Source organism: Balaenoptera ricei, chromosome 1, assembly GCF_028023285.1.
Source record: "Balaenoptera ricei isolate mBalRic1 chromosome 1, mBalRic1.hap2, whole genome shotgun sequence".
In the NCBI taxonomy this organism is placed as follows: domain Eukaryota; kingdom Metazoa; phylum Chordata; class Mammalia; order Artiodactyla; family Balaenopteridae; genus Balaenoptera; species Balaenoptera ricei.
Window position 1 is genome coordinate 82,024,626 of NC_082639.1, and position 14,326 is coordinate 82,038,951.

Below are 14,326 nucleotides of genomic sequence, written 5' to 3' on the forward strand. Positions count from 1 at the left end.
TGGCGCCTGGGCTTAGTTGCTCCGCAGCATGTGGGATATTCCCTGACCAGGGCTCAAATCTGTGTCCCTTGCATTGGCAGGCGGATTCTTAACCACTGCGCCACCAGGGAAGTCCAGTGTCAGAGTGTTATTGATACCACTTTTGAGATTCATTTGACAATACGTATCACATTAAATATATACATAATAAGGGTTTGGAGGAAATGGGGTGTTTAAATGAAACAGTACTCATCATGAGATGATAATTGAAACTGGATGGTGAATATCTGATGGTTCATTATATTTGTCTACTTTTGTATATATTTATAATTTTCTACAATAAAAGGGAAAATGCATATTCTTTGATATAGTAATTATTCTTTATGAATTTATCTTATATAGTATTTGGAATACTTTAAAAATAAAATTTAAAAGGATGAACTTTGTATTATTGTCTGTAATAGTAAAACGCTAGAAAATCCTCAGTGTTCCTCAGTTGGGTAATAGTTGGAAAGTAGCTTAACAGCTGATGGAAAGATTATCTTACATACTTTTATTATACAGATGGACATTACATAGGCTAAGATACATTGTTATGTGAGAAGGCTTGTAGAGCAGTACGTGTAATAATCCACTTCTTTTAAAACATATGTAAATTATATCTGCATATGGATTATATATGTAAGAAAAATAAGGAGATGAACAGTTTTCTTTTCATCATTATTTCTTTTCAGGAAGTAGCATGGGGAATTTTCAGTTTTGATTTCTCTATTTATTTAAACAGCTGCATGTTTACCTTTGTTATCAGAAAGGAAATAATAAATTCTAAAATTCTAAAAATCAATTTCACTTCTAGTAAAGGATACATTCTAGAGAGGAGGGAAGTAATCAGTGACAGTAATGGGGGGATAGCACAGGGAGATCAGCTCAGTGCTTTGTGACCACCTAGAGGGGTGGGATGGGGGGGCGGGAGGGAGACGCAAAAGGGAGGAGATACGGGGATATATGTATATGTATAGCTGATTTACTTTGTTATACAGCAGAAACTAACACACCATTGTAAAGCAGTTATACTCCAAGAAATATGTTAAAAAATGGGGGGAAGTTCCTTAGAGGGGAAGATGTACATTGTTTATCCTAGTTATGTTTGAGTTGTGGTATTATGGGTCATTGGGTCATTTACCCTTTCTTACTTTGTTTTCTCTAAAATTTCTTTGGGCGGAGGAATTTTCTTTTTTTCTTTCTTTTTTTCTTTTTACAATCCACACATGAAATAGTTTTATTATTACCATAATGTCTAATTTAGGGGCAGAGGAATTTTAAAAGAGGGTAATAGTTTTACAGAATATCTGTTTATTAGAGCAGTTTTATATAATACATGATTTATGTTCTCCATGTTTATATGGATAAAAGATTGGTGTGTATTTGCCTTAGAATGTGAATTAGAGTCTCTTGTTTACTCAGAGCAAACAGATTATTTGTGCATAGATTCATTTTTAGAAAAAATGTTACTTTAAATATGGAGTTTTTTGAATTGAATTTGAACTTTATAAATTCCATATAACCTTTCTGACTTTTACGTACCCTGCTCTATATAGAGCATTGAGGATACAACTGTGAATAAGAGTAACACACACATTCCCTGGTTTTGGTGGAATGTTTGGGTGGGAGAGTGGTGGTGTGTGTTGCAGTGGGTTTCAGACTAAATGGGAATGACTGTAAGAGCAGAGACAGTTAAATGTGTATAACTTTCTCCCAAAGATTTGGCTGTGAATGGGAGGGAAGAAATAAGAGGAAGTGGTGGGAGGGGAAGAAGGAATCAAGGGAATTTTAGTTCTCTTCTTTTCCTGCCTCGATCCTTGCAAGTTTTTAAGAATAGTTGAATGCTACTGGTAAGGTGCCAGTAGAAAGATTTATTAAATGCTGGCTCTGGTCTGTAATTCTATAACTTTGGTCAAGTTATTTAATCTGTCTTCTTAGAGTTACAGTTTTATCATATGTAAAAAGGGATCTGTGAAATCGTTATCTGTAAAAATGGCTCCATAACATTGTTCTGAGTATTATCTCTGTTCCGCTGGCACAGTAAATGGCTCATAATGGGGGCTTAACAAATGATCTGTGAAAGAATAAATATGCAGAAAGCTTAATGTGTGGTTGAGCACATAGTAATCACTCAAGTAACTTTTCCCCAGAGGTTTGGCTGTGAATGGAAGGGAAACAATAAGGAGGTGGTAGTGGGAGAGGGGCATAAGGAATCAAGGGCAACTGTTATTAGATTAACCGTTGATACATGTTACACCAGAAATATTAGCAGAAGCAAGGTGGAAACACTAGGAGATGGAAAAAAATTTTTTAATGGTTCATTTCTTAAGATCTAAGGACATACTGTGTAGTGGGAGTAATATAATGGAGAGTAAGATGGGGACAGACCTTGCCATCAAAGATGAAAAAGGGAGGGAATTTGTTGAAGCAATAGCAGAGCATATGAAACTATCTGGGAATGTTTGCAGTTTTGATTTTTGTACATCTTCCACTCTAGAATTGGAAGGCTCTAGGTCATTGTAGTCACCCTGGCATTCTGTTGAGGTCATTTCTCACCCGTAATTAATTAGGTTGCTCAGGCTTTAAGTCAGTTTTTTTAACTTAAGGGAAGCAAAGTCCTGCTGTGACCACTGGATTTGTAGCTTTGTAGAAAGTTGCTTGCTCATAGGGTCATTTTCATACTGTGATTTGAGGGTATTGTTTCACTGTCTGGAGAAAGTTCTCAGCCTGGCATTGAGCATTCCTGCTGATAAAATTTATTGTAGTGACTCATTCTCCATTTTTACTTATCTAGGACTCATCTTGTCAGGCTTTTAAGTCTTTTAACCCTTCTAATTATAGTATTGAAATGCCTTTTCCTTACAGCTGACTCTGATAATAATGTATGACAATATATATTCCTTTATTTAGAGCATGGCTCTTAAAATGTGATCCATGGGTCCTTTCAGGTGGTCTGCAAGGTCTAAACTATTTTCATGATAATACTAAGATGTTGTTTGCTTTCCCACTGTGTTGACATTTGTACAATGCCGTAAAAACAGTGTTTGGTCAGACTGCTGTGTGCCTTAGCATGAAACAAGGCATCAAACTGTGCTAGCATTCTTTATTTTTGAGCACTCACAGTAAAACAAACAAAACACACATGTGCACACACACGCAGAAAACCCTATTTCGTTCAAGAACATTCTTGATGAAACAGTAGAAATTATTTTCACTAAATCTTAATCTTGAGTTTAGGTTTTTAATGTTATGTGTGACAGAATAGGAAGTATATATATATATAAAGTATTAATGCCATTGTTTGAGTTGCTGGCTGAGCTAGTAGCTTTTCCATGGAACACCATTTTTTACTTGAAACAGTGACTTGCTTTGGTATATGGTGGATACTTTCTTGACACACTCATTTCACTTATATTTACTTTACTTACCATTTTTGGTTTTCTAGGTTTGTTCCTATGGGTTGGAGCTGTCATCTGGTGTCATTACTTAAATACAATTTTGTTCCCACCAACACCTTTGTGCTCTTATTGTCAAATATATTACATTCCTATATGTTATAGGCCTAACAATACAGTTATGTACATATTTTTCCATATGTTTCCTTTAGAGGAAATATGCATTTATACTGTCTTTTATAATTACCTTATTTTCCTGGTGTTCTTTGTTTTTTTAGTGTGTGTGTGTGTGTGTGTGTGTGTGTGTGTGTGTGTGTATTTGAATTTCTACCTTGGTTTACTTAATTTCAACCTTAAGAACCTCCTTTCTTTCTTTTTTTTTTTAATTAATTTATTTATTTTTTATTTTATGGCTGTGTTAGGTCTTCGTTTCTGTGCGAGGGCTTTCTCTAGTTGCGGCAAGTGGGGACCACTCTTCATCGCGGTGCACGGGCCTTTCACTGTTGCGGCCTCTCTTGTTGGGGAGCACAGACTCCAGACGCGCAGGCTCAGTAATTGTGGCTCATGGGCCTAGTTGCTCCGCGGCATGTGGGATCTTCCCAGACCAGGGCTCGAACCCGTGTCCCCTGCATTGGCAGGCAGATTCTCAACCACTGCACCACCAGGGAAGCCCCTCCTTTATTTCTTGTAAGGTAGCTCTGCTAGCAACAAATTCTCTCAGGTTTTGTTTATCTGGGAGTATATTTCACCTTCATTTTTGAAAGACAGTTTTGCTGGATATAGGATTCTTGATTGACAGTTTTTTTTCTTTCAGTGCTTTGAATATGTCATTTCACTGCCTTCTGGCCTTCATTGTTTTTGATGAGAAGTTAACCTTACTGGGGTTTCCTTGCATGTGATGAATTATTTTTCTTGCTGCTTTCAAGATTTTCTCTGTCTTTCAGCATTTTTACTGTGGTTTGTCTGGATGTGTATCTGTTTGTATTTATCCTACTTGGAGTTTGTTTAACTTCTTGGTTATATAGATTAATGTTTTTTAGCAAATGTGGGATGCTGTCAGTCATTATTCCTTTGGATATTTTTATTTTTATTTTTTTTAATTTTAAGTTTTTAAATAAATTTATTTATTTTATTTATTTATTTTTGGCTGCATTGGGTCTTTGCCGCTGTGCCTGGGCTCTCTCTAGTTGTGGCGAGCGGGGGCCACTCTTCGTTGCAGTGTGCGGGCTTCTCATTGCGGTGGCTTCTCTTGTTGCGGAGCATGGGCTCTAGGCACATGGGCTTTAGTAGTTGTGGTTCGCGGGCTCCAGAGCGCAGGCTCAGCAGCTGTGGTGCACGAGCTTAGCTGCTTCGTAGCATTTGGGATCATCCCGGACCAGGGCTGTAACCCATGTCCTGGGCACTGGAAGGCAGATTCTCAATTACTGTGCCACCAGGGAAGCCCATATTCCTTTGGATATTTTTAAAATGTAGTGTATCTTTCAAACTGAAACTCTCTACACTTTAGTTTCTCCTCCCTCCTCCAAGCCACTGGCAATCCCCATTCTACTCTCTGTCTCTATCAATTTGACTGCTCTTATAACCTCATGTAAGTGGAATTATACAGTATTTGTCCATTTTGCCTGGCTGATTTTGCTTTAGCATAATGTCTTTAAGGTTTGTTCATGTTGTAGTTTATGACAGAATTTCCCAGAATTTGTTTATCCTTATAGGTACTGAAAGTATGTATTCCCAACTGGAAACATTTTTTTTCTTCCCTACTTGTTTTGTTTTTACTTAACTTTTATACTGTTTTTGAATTATCGTCTATCTAGTTTTACGTACTGTTGTATGTTTAATTAGTAAAAAAAAAATCTAAATTTGGAAAATGAAACCAAACAAATACGGCTTTGTTTTCTTTAAGAAAGCTGTTGGTGGTACGCTATGCTGTTTATACAGTAACATATATAAGTTACAATGTAATTTTGGAGTATGTAATTTTGGGGTCTTATGCTTAAAAAATGGAAGTGATCTTATAATTGGCTTCTCAGTTGAGTATGATTTGTGAAATTGGTGTCTCTTAGTTTTTTTTTTTTTAAACTTCCAGTGTGCGTATTTGAGGGACTGTGACACATTTCCGTCAATAAACAAGGCTTAATTCAGTAGTGATTCCCTGTAGGTAGGTCATGACTACCCTTCCAATGAGTTGAATATACCCAACTAGCCAGAGTCACTGGTTAGTGTGTTTTAACTACATGTGGCATAATCTTTTTTTAAGTTGAAGTACAGTTGATTTGCAGTGTTTCATGTGTACAGCAAAGTGATTCAGTTATACATATATGTATATACGTGTATATGTATGTATTCTTTTTTTTTTTTTTTTTTTTTTTGTTCACATGGCATGCGGGATCTTAGTTCCCTGACCAGGGATTGACCAGTGACCCCTGCATTGGGAGCTTGGAGTCTTAACCCTGCACTGCCAGGGAAGTTCCTATATATGTATTCTTTTTCTGATTCTTTCCCATTATAGGTTATTACAAGATATTGAATATTGTTTCCTGTGCTATACAGTAGGTCCTTGTTGTTTATCTGTTTTACATATAGTAGTGTGTATCTGTTGGCCTAGTCATTTTTATTCTTTATCAAGTGCTTATGAAATTATACCATGCAGCTTCTTTTAGTTTATCTAAACCTAGATATGAGATTCAAGGCATCCTTTGCTCATGACCATGGCCTACCCACTTCAACTTACAGCTGTCATTTTGATGAGAGCTGCCCTGAATATGCTACCTTGGAGTGGTTGCTGAATCCTGGCCTCATTGAATGAATATTGACAACTGCTATTATTTTGTTTTAAACTTCTTTGTTTCTGGAGAGTTTTTATGATATGAGGTACTTGTTAATATTTTCCCTAAATGTAAGGTTTTCAATAAGTAAAAAATTTGATTAATACATGAAATATATGATTGTTATAAAATAAGCTCTATAAGTAAATCAGTCCTGTTTTGTTTCATTTTATTAATTTTTATTGGCGTTTGGTTGCTTTACAATGTTGTGTTAGCCTCCACAGCACAACAGAGTGAATCAGCCATACACATACAGATATCCCCTCCCTTTCAGTCAGTCTTATATATGGTTATTTATTTCCTAAACAGAGACTCTACAGGGGCAGGTAATTCACTGGTCCACAAGCGGTCTCCTTTACGTCGAAACCAAAAGACCCCAACATCCTTGACCAAGCTGTCTTTACAGGATGGACATAAAGTCAAAAAGCCAGCATGTAAATTTGAAGAGGGTCAGGATGTCCTAGCTAGATGGTCAGATGGCTTGTTTTATCTTGGAACTATCAAAAAGGCAAGTTACCTTAATATCTTTTGCTGTTTCTGCAGTAAACTTTTAATAATATTGAATTGAAATTTAACTTCGTGGTTTTGATTTTAAAAGAAATCACCATAAGTTTTCCTCTGTATTTCAGATAAACATATTGAAACAGAGCTGCTTCATCATATTTGAAGACAGTTCTAAATCCTGGGTTCTCTGGAAGGACATTCAAACAGGCAGGTGCTACTATTTCCCTTGGACATGATATACACTAAAATTTTATTTTCTTCAGCTTGTCATTTTCTAATGTATTCTGTTTAGTACAGTGTATTAAGATAACTAAAAAAATCAGTGTATTCTTCAGAGTCTTCAAGGAGTTATAATCTATTTTATAGACCATAAGAAGAACAAGAATTGCTCTGTTAGGGTAGAGATAGATTAGACGACAGATGCATCACTGATGCACATGTATAAATTATTGTTAGGACCCTTCTAAGAACTTTGAAGAAAAATTTTAGTTACTAATATGAATAACACAGTTTCACCTTTACTGTTACTTGCCTGTATTAGTACAAAGTAATATAGAGAGCTAATATTTATTGAGAACATACTGTTTGCCAGATGTTTTGGGGAATTAGGACTATTAAATAGCTTTAGAATGCTAAAAATACCCATTGATAAGAATAGTTTAAAATTACTGCTTAGTTAACGGTTTTTTATGTTTAGATGGGAAAATGAGGCTGTATTTGGGTACAGGTAAAAATGAATACAGGTATGCTTTGGTTTGGTTATAGGTATGTTTCTTGTTACGCTTTTTATTTTTGCAAGCTATAATTGCTGTATGTTGTTTGAATCTGCTAAATAAAGGTATTTTTTTCAGGTATCTCTTTCATGGAAAGTGCTTTATTTATGAAAAATTATGAATAGTAAAAATCTGAGTACTTCAGCTGCACACTAAAGCCCCACTTTTGGTATCCTTTTAATGGGTTAATGGGCCTGCACTAAGGTGTTTTTATATCTCCCCCTGTAGAAAGGAGACAGACAAATTCTGTAAAGTATTTATCAATTGGGTTTTTAATTTGAATCCCAAATGCGACTTTATGGTAGGTTACTGCTGTGTTCAATTTCTTGATTTCACTCTTAGTTTTTTTTTAAAGAATAAAAAAAGTTTTGGTAAAGGAATTGGAATGTTCTAGTTGCCATTTTTATACATGGTACTCAGGGATTAGGTGGAGAACTCAATAGCTGTTACTCTAGTAAAATGTCTTTCTAGTGAAAAACTTTTTACAGTTTTTAGGACTGATCAGTTTAAAGGTCTAAACTTACGTTTTGAATCTCAAATTGAGGGGTCAGTGAGAAAAGGAATAGGAGGCAGATAGGAGGTTTCCAGCAGTAGTGATATTGAACAGATCTTATTACCCTGCATACAGAATTATCCCTTTTTCTTAGTTTGTAAATATGGTTCTCTCTGGTGGAACTGAAACATGTTATACTGCTTCTGTTCCCATTGTATTAACTATGTGTCCCTTTCAACTTTTCTACCTTTTTGAGGTTCCTGTGGGTTAAATATAGGTCTGTGTTTCTGTCTTCTTCCCTCCCTCCCATCCTTCCTCCCTTCCAGAAAGGAAGAAGAAAACCAGTTGTACATAGATAGAAAGTTGTTGTGAAAGTGAGGGGGTCTTGTCCTACATGTGGCATATCCAATATATCAGTTCAGTGGTCTGTGGTTGTTTTTTCCTCGCTGGCTCCTTTTACTATCCTTATAATGAGATAGGATAGCTCCTTGGCCATTTAACTCTTCGTAACACCCAGAAAGTAGCACACATGTATGTAACTTGCAGTTGATATAGAATGAGTAAGTGAACCTGAAAATTGCAATATGGCTGATGTCAGTGTGGAGTGTAGCTTTAGTAGTTTTCTTCCTGTAAGGATCCTGCTTATAGTAGTTATATATCAAAATAACTTAATAAATTATAGTAATTTCACTCATCTAATAAGATTCTTTTAAAAATTTTTCATAAATAGGAACAATGTATAGTCATATTAGTAGTCAAAGAAGTGTACATTACAACAGGGAGATAGCATATTAAAACCATTAAATAATTTTAAAAGGATTTTTAATCTTAATACCTAATACTGTTATGGTTTCTGTGAAAATGATTCACTGCTGGTGGCAATGTAAATTTCTATTTTAGATATTTAATAGTTGTATTAAATGCATAAAAATGTTTTATATGCTTTCATCTATACAGCAGACTCATTTGTAGCAGTTTATTCAAAAGAAATAATTCATAAGTAAAAAATCTAGATGAAAAATATTTGCTGTAGCTTTATTTTAACAACAACAAAAAATTTGGCATATCTAAGATGAAATGGCTTTATAGTCATTTGGGTTTAGAGTGAGGGAGACTATAGAAGGCCACTAAGCTACACAGAAAGTTTTTGTAAACTTGATGATAAAAAAGACATGTTGGATTTCGCAAGTAAAGGCAATTCTCTGCTTCCTCAGGATTGTTTCCTGAGGGTGAACACATATTGTTTGCCGGATCAGCACCCTCTTTTACGAGGAACTGCCTTCTCCTACACCAGTCCACATGGTTATAGTGGGAGTCAGATCAGGCACCTACCACAGTCTAGGGCTGTTGGTCCTTTTCCAGGAAGTTGCAGATTTGGACTGAGAGGTTCTAGGCTCAGTCTGGTCGCTCTCCTGACTGGAGCCATAAACTGAGAAACTATGGGAAGCCACATCCAGCCAAGCGAACAAAGCCTGGGAGAGGAGAGGAGAGAGGACAAGAGCCAAAACAAAAAAGGAAAAATGCAAAAAACGAACAAGCAAAAAATTTGGTAACCTGCATATCTAAGAATAGAGTCATAATAAAGTAAATTTGGTTCTTTCCACCGGACAGAATATTATACAGCTTTTAGAAGTTATATGTTTGAAAACTACAGTGTGAGAAATGCTTTTGATGGAAGAAACATTACATAGTATTAATGAAAAGAAGCATCCACAGTGGAGAGGATATGGACTCTGGTGTATCTGTGTTTGGATCCTAGCCTTGATACTCTGTGACTGAGGGTACTTGGATTATTTACTTTATCTTTCTGAGCCTCAATTCTTCTCTATAAATAAGATATGTATCTAATAAATGGTGGAATTAAAATAATACATATCAAGAGCCTAACACAATGCTGGCTCATAGCACAAAATTGTACATTTTTATTATTGTTGGTATGTGAATAAAGTGTATGTATTAGTATTTTAACTATGTATATTGAAATTCATGAGAAGAGATTATTGGAAATAATTGTGCTAAAGTGATAAAATTATATTCTAAATTTTGCTGAATAAAATTGTTTTTAGAATAAAAATGTTTAAGGAAGAAATAACTTACCTATTCAGGTAAAAAAATGTAATTAATAACTGGAACCCCTCACTTTTGTTTCAGTGGGATATTGTTTAGGTACGTTGTTTGACACCATAGTTCCAGATTTCAGAAGCTGGAGATCAAATAATTAGTGTTCAGCCTTTTTTATAAATTAGTAAGTAAAAAGAAGTGTTCTGAATCTTGAGAGTAAGGAGTCATTGGCGGATCTTCCTTGCCCCTTTTCTTTAGTCTCATGATGTTAGGCAGTGTAGGGTGAGTGAGTAATGTACATGGGTAGGTGTGTGTTCTGGAGAGTAGTTCTAGTGTTCACAAAACATCCCCTTCTCTCGCCTCCCAAGAGGGTGGGAATATTGGAAGTAAATGGTAAGGGATCCTGCTTGAGAGCAGTTTAAATTATGCCCTCTGCCAAAAAGCAGATTAAATTATGAATGTAGACAGTGAGGCATCTTAAGTTAAAGGTAGGAAGAACACAGATAAGGAGCAGAGAGAGAGCATTTTGTGTATAGTACTTTGCCTTGAGAAAATACCATTATGATATAGGGAACAGACATTGCCAATATGGGCTACTCACTGAGTAAAAACAGTGGTTTTGTTATATGGAACAATTCTTTATGTATATTTTAAATATTTCAGGAGCCACTGGAAGTGGGGAAATGGTCTGTACAATATGTCAAGAAGAGTATTCAGAAGCTCCCAATGAAATGGTTATATGTGATAAGTGTGGCCAAGGTAAACATTGATTTTTTTTTTAATCTTGTGGAAAAGTTTTATTACATACTTAATGCCCCTGTTGAAGATTAATGATTAAAAATTCTTTACATTTGAAGCTGTTACCATAAGTTTAGTCATCAGTTGTAAATATATTAATGTAGGAAAAGAGAATACTAAAATGCCTTCTTTAAATTGTGTTGCAGTATTTATTAATAAAATAGAATTTGCTTTATGCTTTTTTTGATATTAAGGATATCATCAGTTGTGTCACACACCTCATATTGATTCCAGTGTGATTGATTCAGATGAAAAATGGCTCTGTCGACAGTGTGTTTTTGCAACAACAACAAAGGTATCTTTTAAGTGTTTTGGGCTAACGCCCTAAATGGAATTTGTAAGGCACTATCAACGTAATGATTGTGTACGTTGAAAGTTTATTTGAATGAAATGAGCAATCAATCTTAGGTAGAAAGAGGTACTGCTTATTGTTTGACTAATGATGCTTAAGTGACTTGCAGCTATTCTTGCACTTATTTTCTGATAGTGGTCTTGGAATTGGGGCAATAATTTGAAAGAAAAGACAACAAAATAAATAAAGATTATTATTGGTCAAACAGTTTGTGATATGGTAAGAAATTTAGAATGGAAATTTCTTCATAAGTTTCAGAAGCATTTTAAAATTATAGAATTGTATTCAAAATTTTATCCTTCACTCTTTTAAATAACTTTTTCCCTCTAATATAGAGGGGTGGTGCGCTTAAGAAAGGACCAAATGCCAAAGCATTGCAAGTCATGAAGCAAACATTACCCTATAGTGTGGCAGACCTTGAATGGGATGCAGGTCATAAAACCAATGTCCAGCAATGTTACTGCTATTGTGGAGGCCCTGGAGAGTAAGTAAATATGGTTATTTAATGCCCTTAATTTTTAATTGCTTATATTGTCCACTTTATTTTTGTTATTGATTATGGTATGGGAGTGATAGTGAATTGTAAATGCATGAAAGTATCAATAAAGAAAATTGGGGGGTGATTAGAGGCTGTAGTTTTATTCATCTTTATCATTAAATGTTTGCTAAATAAGTGAGTCAGAGTTCTAACTAAGAATGTTTAGAAATTTACCTTTAACTTCTGATCACTGGTTCTAGTTCTGCTCTTTGTAACTAAACACATGCATCTTATCTTTCTTAGGAGGTAACTCTTAAAATACTTAAATCCAGTAATCGTATTTCCCACTCCCATGACTCACATACCAAGTGTTCTCTTTTCTAGGCTAAAATCTCCATTCCTATCAAACATTCTTTATGACGTGTTTTCCAAACTCTGTCTTTGTTGCTCTTCAGTTTTTGAAAGTTTACTCTTGAAATAATGGTGCCGTGATTACAAAATGCAGTGTTTCCAGGACTAGTCTGACAGAATATACCGAAGCTATTAGAGTTCTAGATATTATGCTTCTGTTGTTGCAAGGAAAGATTGTGTTACCCCTCTTTGGTCGTCCCATCATATTCTTTTGGCTCATTATGGGTTTGTAGATGGTCAACTAAAACTTTTAGTTCTTTTTTTCATACAAGCTGATATTAAACCAAATTGTGCATCATGTATTTGTACTACATTTTAAAAAATGTTAGTGGATAACTTTACATTTAACTCTATTAAATTATAATTATTGGTTTCTTAAATCTTATCAGACTCCATGTTTCTCTTAAGACAGGGCTGCTCTCTAGAAGAATGCTGGGACATATAAGATGTTCAGTGATGAAAACATGAATAAATGAATATGTAAATGAATGAAATTTTAGTTCTTCATTCTACCTTGTCTCTGATCTTATGGAATTTTTATTTGTGGTTTAACATTTTTATAACATTTCTCAATTTTTGGTTGCCTGCAGATTTAAGAAGCATTCTCTCTGGTTTCTTTAAATCATTTATAAGAGCTACAGTGAACCTAGAGATTGATCTTTCTCCTTTACTCATTAATACCTAGCATCTTAGTTTATAGACATTATTTTATTATTTTTGTTCATTGTTCTTTAAGTACCATGACTACATGAACTATGTTTGATATTGCTAACACTTTAACACCTAACAGAGTACCTAGAACATAGTATTCATTAGTCTTTTGATGAATGAATGACCTTACTAGTAGCATCTTGCCTTTGCCTGTGTATGGCTTAAAATTAACATGGGGCTAACTTACTGAGCAAAAGAATTATTTGAAGAAAAGGCGTTATTTGGGTGGCAAGTAAGGATATTAAAACCATGTACTAACTAAAAAGAGAGGATATCTTTAGCTGAAGATTCAGTTTTAGCATCTTCAGCCATCTGAAAGAGAACAAAATCTGTCACAAAGCCTTTATACCTGGTGGAGTCTTAGATTAGATTTGTGGTTATGTTAACCAAATTTATTAAATTGCTGTACTCCTTTTCTTTTCATTATAAGGAACAAGAATAATAGAAACACAGTGAAGGCATAAAGTTGCCTATGGCTATTTGGTATATGAGACAAATAGCTCTACATATCAGTGACCTCTGAGACTGTTGATGTGAAAAAAATCCCAGGCTTGACAAAGATCCTTTACTAATTTAGGACCCAGGCACTTATTGACTAGAAATAGTAGATGTAGCTTTCAAGAGCTTATAAATTCTCATGAATAAAAGAGAGGAGGAATGAAATGGTCAATATTAATAACCTTTTTGGGAAGAAAAAATTTAACACTGAATATACCAGAAATGTGATACTGTAATCAGAACTATATTCTGTGTCACTTTTGTCGTTGTTTTTTTTTTTTTTTAAACTTTACCTCATGAAAGGTAGTAATTTTAATCTTAAATTTTTTCTTGTAGCTGGTATTTAAAGATGCTACAGTGCTGCAAATGTAAACAGTGGTTTCATGAAGCTTGTGTGCAATGCCTTCAAAAGCCAATGCTATTTGGAGACAGGTGAGAGAAGGGCATTTGACTGATTTTTTTTAGCTTTTAAAAATTGTATTTATGTTTTTTCATTTTCACATTTCTAAAAGTAGTTTTAATAGTGATTTGTAAAAGGTTCACCTTAGGGGGAATATGTTGTTTAATATACTTAAATTATATGTAATTTAAAAAAAAACATAATTTTTGTGCTTTTGGATATTGCAGAAAGCTTTTAAGTATTTGACCAGTGAATATATTTGCACCTATTGCTCCGCAGTACTCTAAACTATTCTCATTGGTACCTTCTTTTAAAGAACCTCAAGGGAATCCAGAGAACCTCAAAGACAGACCTAATGTCTTTTTGGATTAAGAGAACGTGAAATAGCAGAGAGAGCTCTAGAAGAAAAATTAGAGCACTAAATGTAACATCAAAAACTCTGGGTTTAAATCTTAGCTTATGTGATTTATTGTCTTTCTGACCTTAGGAAGGTCAGCTTGTCTCCTGGGCTTTTTCTACCATGTTGTTTTGAGCATTGAAAAGTGGCAATGTGTATGGGAGTAGTCATCACAATTCCTCTTACACACAAACCATTAGTAAACTATG

At 34.8% G+C, this 14,326-nt stretch overlaps 1 protein-coding gene across 3 annotated transcripts in view; it reads left to right on the plus strand.

Annotated features, from left to right (window-relative positions):
• Positions 1-14,326, plus strand: part of MTF2 (metal response element binding transcription factor 2) — an 81,186-nt gene that overhangs the window by 47,674 nt on the left and 19,186 nt on the right. The window contains exons 2-8 of one of the 3 annotated variants that reach the window (XM_059926401.1): positions 6,551-6,567; positions 6,648-6,749; positions 6,871-6,952; positions 10,736-10,831; positions 11,065-11,165; positions 11,558-11,706; positions 13,657-13,752. In XM_059926401.1, the coding sequence (XP_059782384.1) occupies positions 10,756-10,831; positions 11,065-11,165; positions 11,558-11,706; positions 13,657-13,752 (422 nt within the window). In that variant the 5' untranslated portion in view covers positions 6,551-6,567; positions 6,648-6,749; positions 6,871-6,952; positions 10,736-10,755. Of the gene's footprint in view, positions 1-6,550; positions 6,750-6,870; positions 6,957-10,735; positions 10,832-11,064; positions 11,166-11,557; positions 11,707-13,656; positions 13,753-14,326 lie in introns of those variants that run through there. The other 2 variants (XM_059926388.1, XM_059926395.1) reach the window with 2 other exon arrangements.